The sequence below is a fragment of the Neltuma alba genome, unplaced genomic scaffold (assembly GCF_004799145.2).
Source record: "Neltuma alba isolate B1F8T4 unplaced genomic scaffold, ASM479914v2 tig00001414_pilon, whole genome shotgun sequence".
NCBI classification, from domain to species: domain Eukaryota; kingdom Viridiplantae; phylum Streptophyta; class Magnoliopsida; order Fabales; family Fabaceae; genus Neltuma; species Neltuma alba.
The window spans coordinates 36,169-54,143 of NW_021632455.1; the positions used below are offsets into that span (position 1 = coordinate 36,169).

The window sequence follows — 17,975 nt, forward strand, 5'->3', positions numbered from 1 at the left end:
ATTAGGCAAAGACACAAACATGTGGTGTAGACCAGAATTTTCTAAAGTGCCTTAAATTTGGAGGCTTTAAAGGTGTATGATCAATGAAACAAGTGAAAGGTCAGTGGTTCCGAACATTATTGTTTGGAGCTGCTCTCCATTGCTTGCCCCTTATTGAAAATGATGTTTCTTCATTCACGCATTGTGATTTTTGTAAACACTCACCCTCCTAACTCTATGTTGTAACATCACCATGTTGTTTTTTTTAAAAAAAAATAAATAAATAAATAAACTTTTTAGTGCCTCTCCTATTTAGGAGTTGGAAAAAAAAAAATGGTGGGACCAATTTTTTAGTGTGGCTCGTGTAACCTCTCTATCTTTTTTTCTTTTTTAATGGCATGAAAACCTAACTTCATTTGGCATATCAGATTAGTGAACTAGTTTTCTAATAAGTTTGGTTAAGTGTTTTGAACCGATTGATGGGGTTATATTTTATATATTTTTTATTATTGAGTTTAAAATAATATCTTTTTGAATTTTTTAAAAAATAAAATAAAATAACAGTCCATCATATTTGTGTTTTATTAACTTTTTTTTTAATTGTGTGTGATTTATATATGAATATTCTATTTACTTGTGAATTAATGCCTTTTTATTTAAATGTTACACTTCTGTGTATTCTTATCTATTTTAATTAAATTTTATTATTTTAAATTATTGATCTATTCTTAATTGACCTCTATTTGAACTGCTAATCTTTGAACTATTATCTCAACTTGCTTTACTATTATTCTAGTTTTTAATTCTCTTTTTCTCGTGATATTATCCTAAATTTATAACAAGGAGCTAATGCATGTTTGGATCAATGTTGCTTAAAATGAAGTTTGATGGAAATTAATTTTGCAAATATGATTTTAAGCAAAATTAATCATGTGGTAAGTTAATCCAAACAGACTAGTTCCACTCATGTTATTTATTTATGATTTAGAAATTAAAAGTTTTCTAATTCAAAATGTAAGTTATTTTAGGGTTGTGTTAAGCGTGTTGAATTTTTTTTCCATTGGAAGATTCCAGGTATAAGCAAGAAAAAATTCTTTCAAAAGACATTTAAAAACATGAATTCTTATTTAAGTTATTAAATTTGTCAAATTTTTAAGTAGGTCGCATAGCTTAAAGAAGTATTTTAAAGTTTTATGAAAAGACTCCAATGCCTCCTTCATTAGTAACTAAAATAGAAGAATTATAAATTAACATGTTTCATTTCATAGTTAACACGTTTTAATTCTAAATTAATAATTTTCTATCTCCATGATAGATGCTTGCATAAATTTTTGAATAAAGCTTTATCATAATACAATCTTAAAAATAAATAAGTTTAACTACGTAATTGACAAGTTTCAGTTATAAACTAACAGCTTTATATCTGCAAAACATAATTCTAATATGTCTTTGAATGAAACTTGATTATAATACAACCTCGACAATTAACATGTTCTATTTCACAATTAACATGTTTCAATTCTAAATTCATAATTTTTTGTCTCCATAACACATTTGTAATAGTCTTTGAATAAAATTTAATCACCATCTAATCTTGAAAATTAACATGTTCCATTTTACAATTTGAATTCTAAATTAAAATTTTTTGTTTCAATAAAAAATTTATAATAAGTTTTTTAAAAATTTTATCACAATACAACCTTAAAAATTAACACGTTTCATTTCATAGTTAATATATTTTAATTTTAATTAAAAATTTTCTGTCAGGATCAAACTATTAGGATTAAGGGAGAAAGATCTAATATAAAAACTAATTCATCCTTATCTCATTGATTGATTATTCGACTTTGTAATAGTAGATACCAAGCTTCTCTCATTTAGAAATCTTACGCAATGCCAAAATGATTAAAAAAAATTCATCATCTTTCTAGGTTTTTAACGAAAGAGGTATTAAGATCATTTTATAAAATTTAAAATCTTTCTGAGTCATGTGACCTAGTTAGAAATTTGACAAATTTAATAATCCAAATAAAAATTTAAATTATTTAAGTATCTTTTTAAGGGATTTTTCCTATTAGCAAATGAATTTAAATTTTGTCATTTATTTAAAAAAAAGTTTCCGACAAATATCATCAAATAACTTTATTTCATATTGGATCAGAAACGTTTGGGCTCACATCTAAGGCCATACCATTTGCATTGAAGTTCTTGAAGTCAATGACCTTCTCTTTTTAAATCTAGAGGCATACTGTTACCCGAAAAAAAAATCTAGAGGCATGCCTTGAATTTGATGAGCCCTCAAAACTTAACTTATTTAATTTTATTTTTGCATAAAAACATAGGTTCCGAAATTGTGCTTCTTGATATTTTGATTCTTACAATACAGCCTAATCTTTTTGTAATTTGAGGTTGCCTCTATAGTAGGGAGTGGAATAAAAATGCAACTTTGCAGCCTGACATTTGTTTTAAATGTATTAATAAATGTTTGACTAAACTATTAGGTTTTTTAATTTTATATAAAGTTTTAATTTAATTTTTTAACTTTAAAAAACACACATACATTTAGTCATTCTCTTTTAACTTTAAAAAATATACATTTAGTCCTCCAGTCCTAAAATAATTAACTTAAATGATGATTTTATGTAGTAATCATGATTTTTTTAAATTACAATTAATATGTTGACATTTGGTAATGTTTTATCAACATTTAAAATCCCAAAGTCATCATTTTTTATTAACAATTTTAGAGTTAAAGACTAATATTAAAGTTAAGAGACCAAATTGAAAACTCTCTGTAAAATTAAAGGACTAACAGTAGATTGTAACCTAAATATTTCTAAAATGATATTATGTTTTATACTATTTAAAAGATAAAGTATATATTTAGTCTTTTAGTTTTATGTAAGGTTTCAATTTAGTACCTTAATCTTAAAAAGTATACTTTAGTTCTGTAACCCTAAAATTGTTAGTCTTAAATGATAATTTTTTGTAACAATCATGATTATTTTGAAAATTAAACTTAATATGTTAGCATTTAGTAATATTTTATCAATATTGAAGAGCTCAATATCATCATTTTTTTATTAATAGTCGTAGGATTAGAGGACTAAAAGTTTACTTTCTAAAGTTAAGAGATCAAAATAAAACATTGTGTAATGATAAATGACTAAAAGTATACTTTAGTCCTATTTAAATTAAATTAATATTTTCATTTAGGAATTAGTGCATGGAAGCTAATGTTATATACTTTACAGACCCAAAATTGATTAAAAAACATTTGTGAAATAGGATTTTAAAAAATGACATTAAAACATATCAACATTTCTTTAAGTACTTGTACAAATAATAAGTTCAAATACTTAAAAATATTATAATATTTTTATATCATTTCAATTCTGAAATATATTTTTAATCAACTTTTGGTCTGGAAAAGTATTTAATGCTAGCTCCAATTTACCAATTCCATATTAAAATATTGATTTAAAAAGTAACGACAGAGAACATTTTAATGACTAAAGTTAACAATAAATGTGATTAAAAATCAAAAGAAAAATCTAATTGATTATCCATCGCATTTACCAATTAACACTAGATCGACTGAGTAACTAACTGATTTGATATTATCCAAATTTAGCTATTATTTTGGACCAAACATACGATCAGTTCACCCATCAAACAAGCTAGTTCAATTTCATGTTAAAAAAAGATATTTTATACCAACAATTTAAAGTAAAAATATATATTTATATATATATATATATATAGAGAGAGAGAGAGAGAGCTCTCGGTTGAAAATATAACAAGTTTATACTTTCATTGAATACACCTATCATGTTTATTAAAAGGGGAAAAAAAAACACACACACACACACACTTGTTATATTTTATTTGGAGAATTTGACCCCAAAAGATATAAAGAATTATACATCAGATTATCAGTTACATGTTCAGTTTAATTAAATTAAAGAATTAATTTTAAAAAAATAAATCAAACCAATTGATCATGCAATTCTATCCACAACTCACATTACCATCTTAATTACCATGGGAATAATCTTTTTATGGGTAAATGGTAAATCATTTTAGATATTATATTTAAATCATTTTCAAAAGTACAGTCTTACGGTAAATAGAAATTTGAAGACTGTAAAAGTTAAAAAAAATAATATCAGAATATCAATTATTTCCAAATGAGAAAAATAATAATTGAGGCTTTGCTAGGCACAAGAAATATTCTGTCAATTGCAGAGTCTAATTTTTCCCAGATTATAGAGAAAAAAATAGTATATCTTAAATAATTAGAACTTTTATCGTTTACGCCAATATGGATAGGTGAGTTGGTATAATTAATTTTCAGAAAATTAGAGTGAAGGACCTAGAGAAAATAAAATTGATCATGAAGGGTTATAAATATTATAATTATGTAAAAGGACCAAAGATCAAAACACGAAAATAAAAATACTGAATCACCCCTCACTGAACCTCCTACATTTCCTCCTACTTTGAAATTAAAAAAAACTAAAATTAAAATGAAATTGGTTTTTATAATCAAAATCAAAATTAATTTTAATTACATGGTATTTTTTTAAGCATTCTGTCTATCAAACCGAATTGGATATGGAGTCTTTATGAAGCATCAATTCTAATTTTTTTTATGCATTCACTTATAATATTTATATCTTTTGAATAGTATAACTGAAATTTAGGTTCATTTTAATTTTAATTCCTTAAATTTTATACCAGTAATTTTAGTTTCTGAAATTTAGTTTGTCTTAAAATATTAGTTCTTAGAGGTGCAATAGTATTAAAATTTACTAAAGTGTCATAAACGGTGTTAAAATGATGATGTGAACCCATCAGATTGGTGTCTCGTTAATTAATGTGTTTTTAACTCCTCTTCTATTATGACATAAAGCGATGAAAATACCTTTTGAGACCAAAGGAGTATGTGGTTAAGTTGATCGGGAAACAAAATACGGTGTTCTCTACATATTGATAAAGATATACACACACAATATAGAGATATATATATATATATATATCTCAAATCTTCGGCCATATGTGTGCGTATACATATAAAGGGACATCGATTAAATGCAGCATATAACATTTTATATGGTAGCAACTGACTTGAGGAAATTACCAACATTATTTCGCTGCATCAAATATTAGTAGGGTTATATTTTGCACCCAATAACTTGCATTACTCCATGTTGATTGTAGAATAAATAATATATTATGTTAATTTTTATTTTAAAAAATAGGTGGCATAATTTACTTGTTCCACTTTGATGATATATGCCTCGTTTGGATCCATGATACAAACAACTCCAAGTAGTTTATCGGTGCCTATAAGCGCGTTAGGGCTGTTACTGCTCTAGTTGAATCACTTTTTGGCTAATCTGATTGAACGTTAATTTTTTAAACACGATTGTAAAAACAATTATAGATAAAGATGTGGTAAAAAATTATACTTTGTGTGATATATATAGATATATATGTGTGTGTGTATATATATTGAGAATTTGGGACTACATGGCAAGCCTTGCATTAGAACCACTTTGGAGTAGTTTCAAAATCGTGATTTGATTGGGTAGAAGTAACACTAACACGAGATAAAATTGAGAAAATTTTTTCCAAAAAAAGTCATAAAAATGTGAGAATTTATCGTTAATTGGGACCATATATGCACAAGTGTTATGATATGTTTGGAACTATATATATGTTGGAATGATTTCAAAAAATGACATTTGGACAAAGTAACAATTTTGTTGCTTTTATCAAATCCAACAAGTTCCCTGCATTTTGGTTTGAAACGTGATTAAAACTTCTTCATCATAGTGATGGAGACGTGGCTTGGGGACCGTATGAAGTAACAATGAGCACAAACAATGGTGTCTTTTTTTCTTGCTTTTTTTTTTTGGTAGGCCCTTACTCTTCTTTAGAACGTGACATGGACTGGGCAGTATGTACAAAAATTTATGGGTTTGGTTGATAAAAAAGTCTAGCCTTTTTTTTTAAAATTAAATGTTAAATCTAATATCACCATTATTCTTTAAAAAAAAACAACTCCACCTACTCAAATAAATAAGAAAGTCACATCTATAAGTGCTTGATATTTATGAATTTTTAGGTAGTATGTGTAAAATAGGCTACATTTGTATGCAAATGGACTATTTGACGAGTTAAAGTTGATTATTATTGAGAAATAACATTGGGTTCTTTTCATGATTTTGATTTTTTTTTTTGGGGGGCCAAATCGTTGGATAATCCGTTTATTAGATTTGCATATCCTTTTTATTGACCTGTTGTCAGCATATGGAGTTTCACAAGTTCTATGGTCTAAGCTATAAAACTTCTAAAAAAATTTTTTTAAAAATTGAGTTCATATTTCAATTTAAAGGATTCAAGAACAAATGAAAATTCAACTTGCTATTGAAATTTCCTAAAATATGATATTTGGAGTTCAAGGGGTAAGCTTTACAAGATTAGTTGTTTTTTTAAGTTATATTATAAAGCGTGTATAAAAAGCTATTGTGAGCTAAAGCTATGTTATAAGCTTAAAATGATGGGAAACAATGAATATAATTATGATTCTTTTTTTAAAAAAAAAAAAAGAAAAATATAGAAACCTTATTACTAGTGTAATGGGCAACGTATCATATCACTACAATAAGCATTTTATTGGAGAAATGTTACTTATGAAACTGTGATTGCTTAGTATCACCATGATTATTATTAGGGAATGAAGCCAGCATCCCTAGCAAAGGTGAAAGACCTTAGAGCTAAACCATATGCCAAAATGTATACGGTAAGGGTGTGTTTGGTATGAGGGATTTGGGAGGGAGGGGAGGGAAGGGGAGGGATTTTAATCATTTCCCCTTGTTTGGCAACACACAAATTTTAGGAGGGGAGGGAAAAAATTTTTAAATTTCCCCTCCCCTCCCCTCCTCAACCTCCCCTCCAAAATTGAGAGGATTTGGAGGGAAAAGGCAATATTTTGTCATATTATGACTATTATGCCTATATTTTGTCATGTTGTAATCATTATGTTTATATTTTGTCATGTTGTGACAATTATGCCCATGCCTTAAATAAAATAAGAGCAAAATTGTTCATATTAAAATATTTTCCCTCCCCTCCCCCTCTTTTTTTATAAATCCAAACAAGATAATATTAAAATCCTTCCACTCCCCTCCCCTCCCCTTCCCTCCATTAAAATCCCTCCCCTCCCTTTCCTCTCATTGAGCCAAACATACCCTAAAGGTTTTTGAGTGGTTACCACTAAAGGAACTCTTAATGGATCCCTTTCTTTTGCTAAATTTAAGCTTGTGGAATTGAGATATCAATTGTTGTTGGGAGAATAAATTCACATGTGAAAATAATGGATTTAATTATTTTATAGATAGTGGAAGAATAGGATATGAAGCAACATGTAAAATAGAGAAGTTTTCAGCCCAACCTACTCAGTCTATGACTTGTGGCCAGTGAATTTTTCTAATTCAGTAGTTCGATCTATGCTATGATTTATTATTCACGGACGTTGATAAAATCCTTCCATTTAGTAGCACTTTAGGATGATATAGCCTTCAACTTAAAGGCGAGGTTCAAATGAGAAAAGGCTTATAATTCACAGATTGGCTTACATTCTACAATAACCACCATCCTACAATGAAATGCATCCACTACCACACCTACAATCCACCCTTCCTTTCAATAGCCACTGTTACCCTTCCTTAGATATACTATCATTTGGAAGAAGTGTCCTGGCCTCCAAATTCTAGGCTTTCAAGGGGGAAGGAATGAAGTGACTCGACAGGAACACAAAGAAGTCATTAAATATAAATGTCATGTTTTACTAAAAATATATACATATACACTTGTTATATTTTAATTGGACAACTTGGCCAAAAAAGAAAATAAAAGAATTGTGTATAACTTCAACTTAAACAAATAAGCTAATATATATATATATATATATATATATTAACCATTCATTCTTTTACAAGTGGTATGCTTGTTTTTTCCTTTCTTCTTCTTTTTCTTTTTTGGGTCAATGTGATCTTTGTAGATAGTACTCCTCTTATCCTATTTATATAGCAGAGAAATAAATAAAAAAATTTGTTCTATTTATAGGATAGAGAGAGAAATTTTTCATATAAATATATACTTTGACCCTTATTTTATTATTATATTGATTTTGTTTTCATGGAATATAGTATGTATTAAATAAAAATAAATTAGAAAGTTGTTAAATTTTAAATGTGAGTTAACGAAATTTAAGGTTTTTCTTAGTCTATGTGAAACATGATAGAAGTAACTTATAAATAGAATCAGAAGAGTAAATAGAAAGTTGAAAGCGAAAGAAAATGAGGAAATTAGTTTTTTAGTGAGAACATAATATATATATATATATATATATATATATATAAATAGGATCAATTGAGAGAATGATAAGAGGACAGCCTTTATTTAAATTTAGGTAAGCCATATCCAGTTTGAGTAAAAGGCTATGATTTGTAGTTCTCTAATATGTTTAGGCAAGCACATTTTTGAGACACAAGCTAATGCAAGCAGCTAATTAGCCAATTGGGTATGAAATTAAAGGGCTGGGGTCTAAAACTAGTACTAAAAATAATCAGTTTATCATATTAGAATTTACTATAAAAAAAAAGCACAGACACTTCAAAAAAATTTAAAAAGAAATATTTGGTGTCATTAAGTTATAAGGTTCCGACTCAAAAGTAGCACATTACAAATTCAATAAGGTTAAGCCGACACTTGGTTCCTGGATTCCAATGTGTTTGGTTACAATGATGCTTATTCCCAAGAAGATATGATTCCTACAAATGTGGGAATTTCCATTCATAAAAAAAATACTATCAGAGGTGTCCTGATTCCCACTTTAGAATGATGATACATTTATATCATACCTTTGAGTTTTTGGTCTAATCTTATTAACTATATTTCTTTGAGTTACTCGAAAATCACAAACAATGGAATATTATTTTTCTGAGAATTTTATCACAATCGAGGTGAGAGCTTTATTTTATGTCTATCTCACTTCAATTAGAAAATTAATTAGGAGTTTTAATAAATTCAGATTTTAAAAGGAGACAAAATCACAAAACTGTAACACAAAGTATTTTACATTATTGCGTGCTTAAGACTCGAATTAGAGACCTCTAATTAGTACAGTCTCCTAAATCAAACAGTGGCAGGCTAAATTGCATTGGTGGGTTCCAAAAAAAGGGGGGGTGGTTAATAGAAGTTTGCGTCTAAAGAGAAATTTTATGCAAAGCAAACAAGTCTCTGGAGAGACAAAACAAGACAAGATAAACCAATAAAAACAGACCCCATAAAAAAGGAAAGGAAAATGAAAAGTTGATGTTAATTCTTCTTTTTTTTTTTGGGTCAGAAGTTGATGTTAATTCGTTTCGTCGTCGTTTGAACGGAATAGAAAATCAAATGGTTTATTTAATTGAAATTTTTTAACATTATAAGGTAGTGAGAGTTTTCAATTAATTTAATTCAGTGACAATTGAAAAAGGAAAAAAAAAAAAAAACTCCACGTTTGTTTGTTTGTACCAGCCAAGTCAAACTTCAGATGTGAATGTCTGGCCTTGATAAAACAAATCAATAGTTTAAGGTTGTGAGGGAGAAAGATTAAGGGATAATTACCAAAAAAATCCTAAGAAAAAATTTTAATTATAAAAAAATCCCAATAACAAATGACCAGTCTAAATCTAACGTCATTCCCAATTTTGAATCTTGTCATTACTTATTCTATGAACTTTAAGTAATTAAATCTTTTTTCTTGGGACTAAATTGTAATTCTCTCAAAAATTAGTAATTTGAGGCTGAAAGTAGCATGGGATTCTAAACCAACAAAGGAATTTAAAAAATTAAGGTTAACTCCCACGTGTTACCATACAATATAATAATCATATGTACCCTGCAGAAGCATGTAAACCCATAGAGATTTTATATTTTGTCTGCAAAACAACTAAAATCCAAAACAGTACGTGATCACAGGAGTGAGGAGTCCAATATGACAATCCTTCAACACACACACACACACACACACCGGTCTCTTCAGGATTCTTTTTCATTCTTCGGGTGGAGAAAACAGGAAGGGAGAAGGAAAGGGAAAGAGAACTTTTGGACGTCAAGAGACTCTGCAGATGAAGAAAAATGAAAGAAATGATATTTCATTATTAAATTGTATAGAGCTACACTAATCTTATTACATTAAAACAGGTCAACAAATAAGGATATGTAATGTTTTAGCTAAAGCTAGAAACATATATTTAGGAGCTACCATGTGCCATAAAAGGCTGATCAAAATATATATGAAGAAAACAGACATTGTCATAACATATAAAGGAACATTGCTCTAAAAATATCCCACCCACCAGGTCTCTCAATCCTCTGGATGCAAGGCCAATAGTCTCAGACAGTTGTGAAAATTTTCATGTCGCTTCTTTAAGCCACAGCAGGCATGTCCTTCAGCCATGGATCCAGAGGCTTCCCGATGGAATAAACAATAAACCCAATCTTCCTCAGCTTCTGAACATCTGCAATGTTTCTTCCATCAAACACAAATGCAGGCTTCCTCATGTTGTCATAGATTCTCTGGTAATCCAGATTCCTGAATTCATCCCACTCTGTTAGGATGCAGATTCCATGTGCATCTCTTGTTGCCTCGTACGCGTCCCAAACAACAGACACTTCCTTAACTGATGTTGGACTCATAGGTTGAAGATGGGGCGGGTGGTCCCAGTCGAACTTCTTCATTGAAAGGTCCCTGAAGATCTGATCCTCGGAAACCTGGGGATCGTAGATGCTCAGCTTGCCCTTGTCACCTAGCAGCCCCTTGCAAACATCAATGGCTGGGGTCTCCCTGGTATCGCCGGTGTCTTTCTTGAAGGCAAAACCCAGAATGGCAATTTTCTTACCAGAGACTGTGTTGAACATGGAGGAAACCACCCGGTTCACAAATCGAGTTTTCTGGTAGTCATTTACCTTGACGACCTGTTTCCAGTAATTTGCTACCTCAGGAAGGCCATTGCACTCACAGATGTAAATCAAGTTCAGGATATCCTTCTGGAAACAGGATCCACCAAAACCAACACTCGCGTTCAAGAATTTTGGTCCAATTCTGGAGTCTGTGCCAACCGAGTGTGATACCTGGGAGATGTCAGCACCAGTGGCCTCACAAAGTGCTGACATGGCATTCACAGAAGAAATCCTCTGTGCCAGAAAAGCATTGGCAGCAAGCTTTGAAAGTTCTGCAGACCATAGATTGGTGCAAAGGATTCTATCCACAGGAACCCAGTGAGCATAAACATCTTTCAGAGCCCGAATGGCCTTCTGACCTAATGGTGTTTCCCTACCTCCGATGAGAACTCGATCGGGTTGAAACAGATCCTTGATTGCAGTACCCTCAGCAAGAAATTCTGGGTTTGACAGAATTGAGAAGTTGATTCCTTTCCTGTTGTGGGTAAGAATCTTCTCAATTGCCTCAGCTGTTTTCACAGGGACAGTTGATTTCTCAACCACAATTTTGTCAGATGTTGAAACATCGGCAATCATCCGGGCCGCGCTCTCCCAATAGGTTAGATCCGCAGCTTTGCCAGCTCCAAGGCCCTGAGTTTTTGTTGGGGTGTTAACCGAGACAAAGACAATATCAGCCTCAGCAACATGTTTCTCCACGTCCGTGCTAAAGAAGAGGTTCTTCCCTCTACACTGCTTCACCACATCCTCGAGTCCCGGCTCATAGATGGGAAGTTGGTCGCTGTTCCAGGCATTGATCCTTGGCACAGAGATATCCACCACAGCTACTTCAATCTCTGGACACTTCAGGGCAATCACAGCCATGGTAGGCCCACCAACATATCCAGCTCCAATACAACAAATCTTCACCATTTTTGCTAGCCCTCAGCAACCTTTAAGGCACAAGAATTTCAACTTAAACAGCATATATATAAACACAAGGTAGCTAATTACATTAAGGGGGGAAAAAAAAAGTTTAACAATTGGAAACTCCAAGTTGGAATAAATTCTCAGACGAGATTTACTACAAATAGGAGAACAACTGAGAAATTCATTCAAAAAGATTTATGGTGCAGAAACAATATTGCAGAAAAAGAGGAGTTTATAGAGGGATTAACAAATGCATACACTCAATAGTATACATACAGAGAACGAGATCTATAGCTTTCAACATGAAGCGGTGGGAAATGAGATTTAGATCCAGGTGTTCGCACAGAAGAAGACGAAAATGCTCAAATGGAATTCATTTATTCCACTGTTTAGCTCTTGTAGTGTTTCTACGCGTACATGCACATAAATAAATCAAACAAAAGACAAATTGCAGATTCTAATCGTCCACGACAATCTTAGCTAGCAGATCTACGACAATTTACCTCACAACAGCCAACAGATCTCCTCGCAAAGGAACAATTTCAAACACACGCAAAGCAATAGAGCCATTTCAGACCCGAACAAGAAAAACAAAAATACCCGAATGAAAGAGAAAGAGGAATGAACCAATCCAGGCTAAACCCAGATAAGCAAAACGAGAAATCCCGAGGCCCCAAAAACTAAATCTTGGTGAAACCGACGAAATGAAGTAAATTTGAACAAACCCACAAACAGATCAATTACCTTCTGCTTACTAAACCCTTGATTCTTGTTTCTCCCTTGAGATCGTGAAATGGAGGAACAACACAGAGAGATATATAGAGAGAGATCGATCTGATCCAGAAGAAGATGAAAACAATCTCACAGCTTCTTCTGCGAATGAGAAGAATGAGAAAAAAAGAAGACCGGGTTGTGTATATATATAGATGTAGATATATAGACGATTCAGGCACCAACCCAGTCACCAAGATAATACCCACTCTGGTTTCCGTGAAGAAAGCATTATTACTACAACTGTGCACAACACGTTTTTGGTTCTTTGTCATTTACAACCCACCTCTGATTATTCATCCCTAATTAATTGATTAATTTTCTTTAATGGTACTAATATTTTTTAGAAACCTGTTACTAATAATAAAAATTTGTCAGCTTCGATCGAGTTAGTTAGATGGTGGATCCAATGACATCATGTTGCTATTAATTAGAAATTCATAATTAATTTATTTTTTGGGGTTTATCAGCGTGGTACTATGATCAGGGCATACGGATTAATTGATCGTACTTTTTTGAATAAAAATGAAAACTTTTTTTGAGGAGATTTTTTTTGAAACAGGAACAGAAAAACCATCTTCCACCGACATGAATGTCAGAAACGGTCCAACAGCTGCAAAACTGGCAACATTTTTTTTCAAAAAAAAGGAAGTGAAAATAAAAAGGAAAAAAATTGAATGGGTGTTCAAAAATTAGGTTTTATCTGATTAAAAATGGAATAAAAGAATTTTTAACCTTAATATAATTTAACTTTTTCCCCTCAAAATTCAATGGATCATGTGGACAAGAAAGTCCCTGCAAATTTTTTTAATTATCTTTTTTTGTTCATACTATTATAATTGTAACGATACGCGAGTTGTTAATATTAAAAACATCAAACTTCATAAATTTTTTTTGTTAATGACATTATGAAAGTTGCTAGTATCATTACGTTACTTGTTAATCAGATTACTGAAATTGTAAAAATGTTACTTTTGAATTTTTCAAAAAAACTATTGTTAAATACTATAGCAAATTTGTTAATAATATTACAAAACTTGTTAATTGTGTTACCAAAGTTATAAAAATATTATTTTTTGAATTTTTTGATTGTTAATAACATTAAATAACTTATTAATCACATTACTGAACTTCAAAACATCCCACACAAATAATTGTTAATCGTCGAATCTTCAGTGATCGGCAGCCGAAACTCCAATGATCGGCAGCCCATCTAAACTCTCGTGACCCCTGCTGGCACTAGAGCTCGGCTACCAGCTGGCTAGTGACGATAGTTTTTTAAAAAATAAAAATAAAAGATAATATGGTCATTTTAATAAATTTGTAAATCTTAATTTAATCACCTTTAACCATTTGAGGATTTCATTATTTAACTTTCATTTTTTCATTTTTTCCCCTAAATATATTCAATTATGGTCAGTTATGTGTATACCAAAATTCGTCCTTTTCATTCGAACTGAAAACTTGACCGAGTCTTTTGAGCAGAAGTATTCAAGTACGATTTGAAAATATCATTATTTTTATTTTATTTTAATATATATATCATTTTATATTTTAAAAAAGTGTTTCCAATCACTGTCAAATTAACACAAATCCATTTTTTTCCAGAACAAAAACGCTATTTTTACAATTTTTCATTTATCTTAAAAGAATTTTTGAATTGGGTGCGAATTTGGATTTGAAAATCAAATATGATTATTCACCAATCCCCATATGCCAGGCAATTTTTTTCTGGAAAAAGAATACATCATTAATTAATTTAAACATTTAGCAGTTACAATATTGTCTAAAACAATTTAGGAGTTATTTAAACAAAAGAAACCAGAGAACCTATATATGTAAAAACATGTATACTTCTTCCTTCCCTTTATTATAAGATCCATTTAATTATATTATATGATTTAAAAAACTGTCAAAATTAGTTTAAAATAATAAATATGTTAAAAATATATATTTTTCAAATATACTCTCATTTATAAATGGGAAGGTAGGTGTGAGTGAGAAAAAAAATAGAAGAGAACATATGGGGAAAAAAAATAATGAGAGAGAGTATATTAATAAAGGATAAAGTGAGTAAAAATACATTTATCATTTAAACAAATCTAAGAAAATTTTACAAAAAAACCCAAACTAATTTAAAAAATAGATCTTATAATAAAAAGCGAAGGCTGTGTGTATATATATTATAAACCTTAAAGTCTTGATGAAGATATTCTGTTGAAGTTGTTTCACATTTTTGGCTTTCCATGTGGCCTCCTGATTTTCTCCAACAGAATCATCACCACTTTTAAAAGTTTTAATTATAAAACGTACAATAATAATGTAAGCGGATTATAATATATATATATATAATTAAAATAATAATATTCTGGAACAATTATTTTAATAGAAGTTCATAAAATAAAATTGATGTGACACAGAATATATTATCATTAAGGAAAAGAAACTAGAGAAAGCTTTAAAAAGTTTTTTAAACTTTTTAAAGGTTGTTCCATCACATGGACACAACAGCAAGGTAACATGGAAGAAACTATATGTATATATATTGAACCTAGTAAATGAAATTAAATGTATTTGAAACATTAGTTTCACATATATTGTATATTTTTTAATTGAAAAATAATAAATATGAAACAAAGTAAATTGAAGCAAAAGGAAAAAGAAACTATTCCTCTCTCTATGTGTAAAGTTATCCCTTTTTTTATCATTTGTTATGGTTATATGAGTCAGTGTGAGAAGAGTTAACTTGAAGTTTGAATAGTTCATACTGCTATTATTATTAAAAGTTGATATTTAATATATTATGTTATTATTAATATTATAATACTCTTCCGGTCCTTAATATAAGAGTCATTTAACTAATTTGATTAGATTAAGGAAGTTAGGTAAGTTAGTTAATTATAAGAAATGTGACATATTTTTCCTAAAACACCATTATCATCTATCTTAATACCTCATCTCCCTCTTCTACTTGATTATGGTTGAGGGAGTATCCATAGGGGTAATTTAGAGAAAACTGATAAATATGAGAAATGAGTCTTATATTTAGGACCAAAACTAATTCAACAATTGAGTCCTATATTAAAGACCGGGGGAGTATATTGTTTATTTTTTTTAATTTAAGAATTCTATAATCATCATTTCCATTTTTTTCCATCAAAATCATACGTGTGAAATATAACTCATGAATTTGCTTCTTTGGAAGTTGAATAATTGCTCATCAAAATCTCTCTCATTTCCTTTAAAAGTGGAAAACACGAGATGGTGTCACTCATGAGGGACAGTTATCTTGTAAAAAAGACTAACCTTATCTCAAAAATTATATTTGTTCATATTCTTAATATAAAAATTAAATAACTAATTTCTGAATATAAAAAAAATAATTGAATTAGTTGTTTGTAATAAATTATGTTGATTTCGTTAAAGCTAAGGTATGCTTTTAATATATATGTTAAATTTATACAAGATTTTATTTTGGCTTCTTAGCTTAAAAAAAACATCTTTTTAGTTATTTACTCTAAAACAGTTAACAAAAAATAATGGTGTTGACATATTAAATTTAATTTTTAAAAAAATTATAATTGCTAAAAAAATCATCTTTTAAAACTAACGATTTTATGGTTAAATGATTAAAAATTTACTTCTCAAAATTAAAGAAACATATTGAAAACTTGTATAAAGTTAAAAACCAAATATATAATATTTTCTTTTTTCAAAATACCCTTTTTAATAATAACGCGCATGGTAACTATCTCTTGACGAAAACCTCTTACTAGGTGCAATCAATAAGAACAACTTAAAAGAAAAAAATTTAAATATAAAAAATAAAATGGAGTGAAGTCTTATGCTTAAATTAAAACAAACCCTTAATCTAACTCCTATATTTAAGACCTGAGATAGTAATTTACAGGGGAGAGGAGCATCTCTTTGCATCCAAATATCAAAATATTGCATGGAGTGCATGCTTTTGTATTTGAAATTTTGGAATGCAACAAACCAACAACGTGAATGCTTCAAAAGCGCCTGATTTGGTGCTTTCCTTTTGCATTTAACCATAAATCTTGAGTACTTCCTAAGAAATAATTCACCTCTTCTTTTAAATGAAAAAAACTGCCGTAGTAATGATTATGAGGTGGAAAGTTTCATTTTCTCATATCCATAAAACCATCCCTCCAGCAAGAAACTAATTAACCATATGTTTTACTATTAATGTGTAATAATTAAATTAACTAAAGTTTAGAGAAAAAAACACTAAATTCACGTGCACACACACATATCTATTTTTGAAACAATGGTGTTGTTTAAGACTTTTCTTCTTTTCTACTCTTTTTTTCTTTTTAAATTTTAAGCATTCCTTGATTTAGTTTGCTAGTCATAGCAATTCTCAAGTCTCAATGCTCTTTTAATTAAGCTATTAATTGTTTTTAATTTTCATATTTGTTAATATATAAATAAATAACGTACCAAGCAATGAGAAGTCGTATTCATTGTTCAGCAGTGCTGCTGATCCTTGTGGTTTATAATTCTTCTTTTTTTAAAAAATGAAATATGTTGTTTCAAAATTGTTATTATTTTATATAATTATCTGATATTTGGTTTCAGGAAAATTTTGATCACTCTACTGTATATATGTATATGTTTTATATACGACAGACTATCTAATATATACATATATATATTGGGCAAGATATTCTAATATTATTGTTAAAATAATTTTTAAATGCTTTTAAATTTCAATTTTAATTATTAAACTAAGATTTTTAGCAATTTAAGAAAATCAAACGGGCATTGAACCCGGATACTGGTCCACGACTTAATTGTGATCAGACCATAGTTGAACCAATCATACATAAATTAATATATTTTAAACAATACATGCTTGAAATTAAAAACATATAATTATATTCAATAATAAAAATAAATATAAAAAATTAAAAGATAATACATAATAAAAAGGAAATACCACTAGTATTCCACCACCTTCGCCCAAAATATAATACTTATTTTATAATTTATAATTTTAGAACGCGTTTGCAATTTCGCATACTTTTTTTTATACATTTATTCATTTTTCTTCCTTTTCCAGTACTTCTTAAGTAAAATATGCATAGATAGTAGTTTAGAAGCATAAATTAAAATTAATATATATATACCAGTTAGATAAATGTGGCCAGTAGTTCTACTAGTTTTGAAAATTTTACAAGTAATAATAGCTTAAACAAAAAAGTGGGAAAAGGTTTTGAACTAGTTGGCATCAAGTATGGACAAATGTTATGCATGAAGATGGGCACGTGTGATTT

The 17,975-nt window shown here is 29.4% G+C and overlaps 1 protein-coding gene across 2 annotated transcripts; it reads right to left on the reverse strand.

The window, feature by feature from the left end:
* Positions 1–9,968: 9,968 nt before the first annotated feature.
* On the reverse strand, positions 9,969–12,868 carry LOC114756936 (UDP-glucose 6-dehydrogenase 1-like). Of its 2 annotated transcripts, XR_003741520.1 has the most exons (3): positions 12,649–12,868; positions 10,395–11,927; positions 9,969–10,157 (listed from the first exon to the last, which is right to left on the reverse strand). XR_003741520.1 is itself a non-coding variant. In XM_028945910.1 (2 exons), exon 2 carries the CDS (start codon positions 11,905–11,907, stop codon positions 10,465–10,467), a length of 1,443 nt encoding a protein of 480 aa, XP_028801743.1. In that variant the 5' UTR covers positions 11,908–11,927; positions 12,649–12,868; the 3' UTR covers positions 10,165–10,464. The 2 variants fall into 2 exon arrangements, 1 of the variants encoding a protein (XP_028801743.1); XM_028945910.1 differs by lacking the exon at positions 9,969–10,157 and having other exon boundaries at positions 10,165–11,927.
* Positions 12,869–17,975: the final 5,107 nt, after the last annotated feature.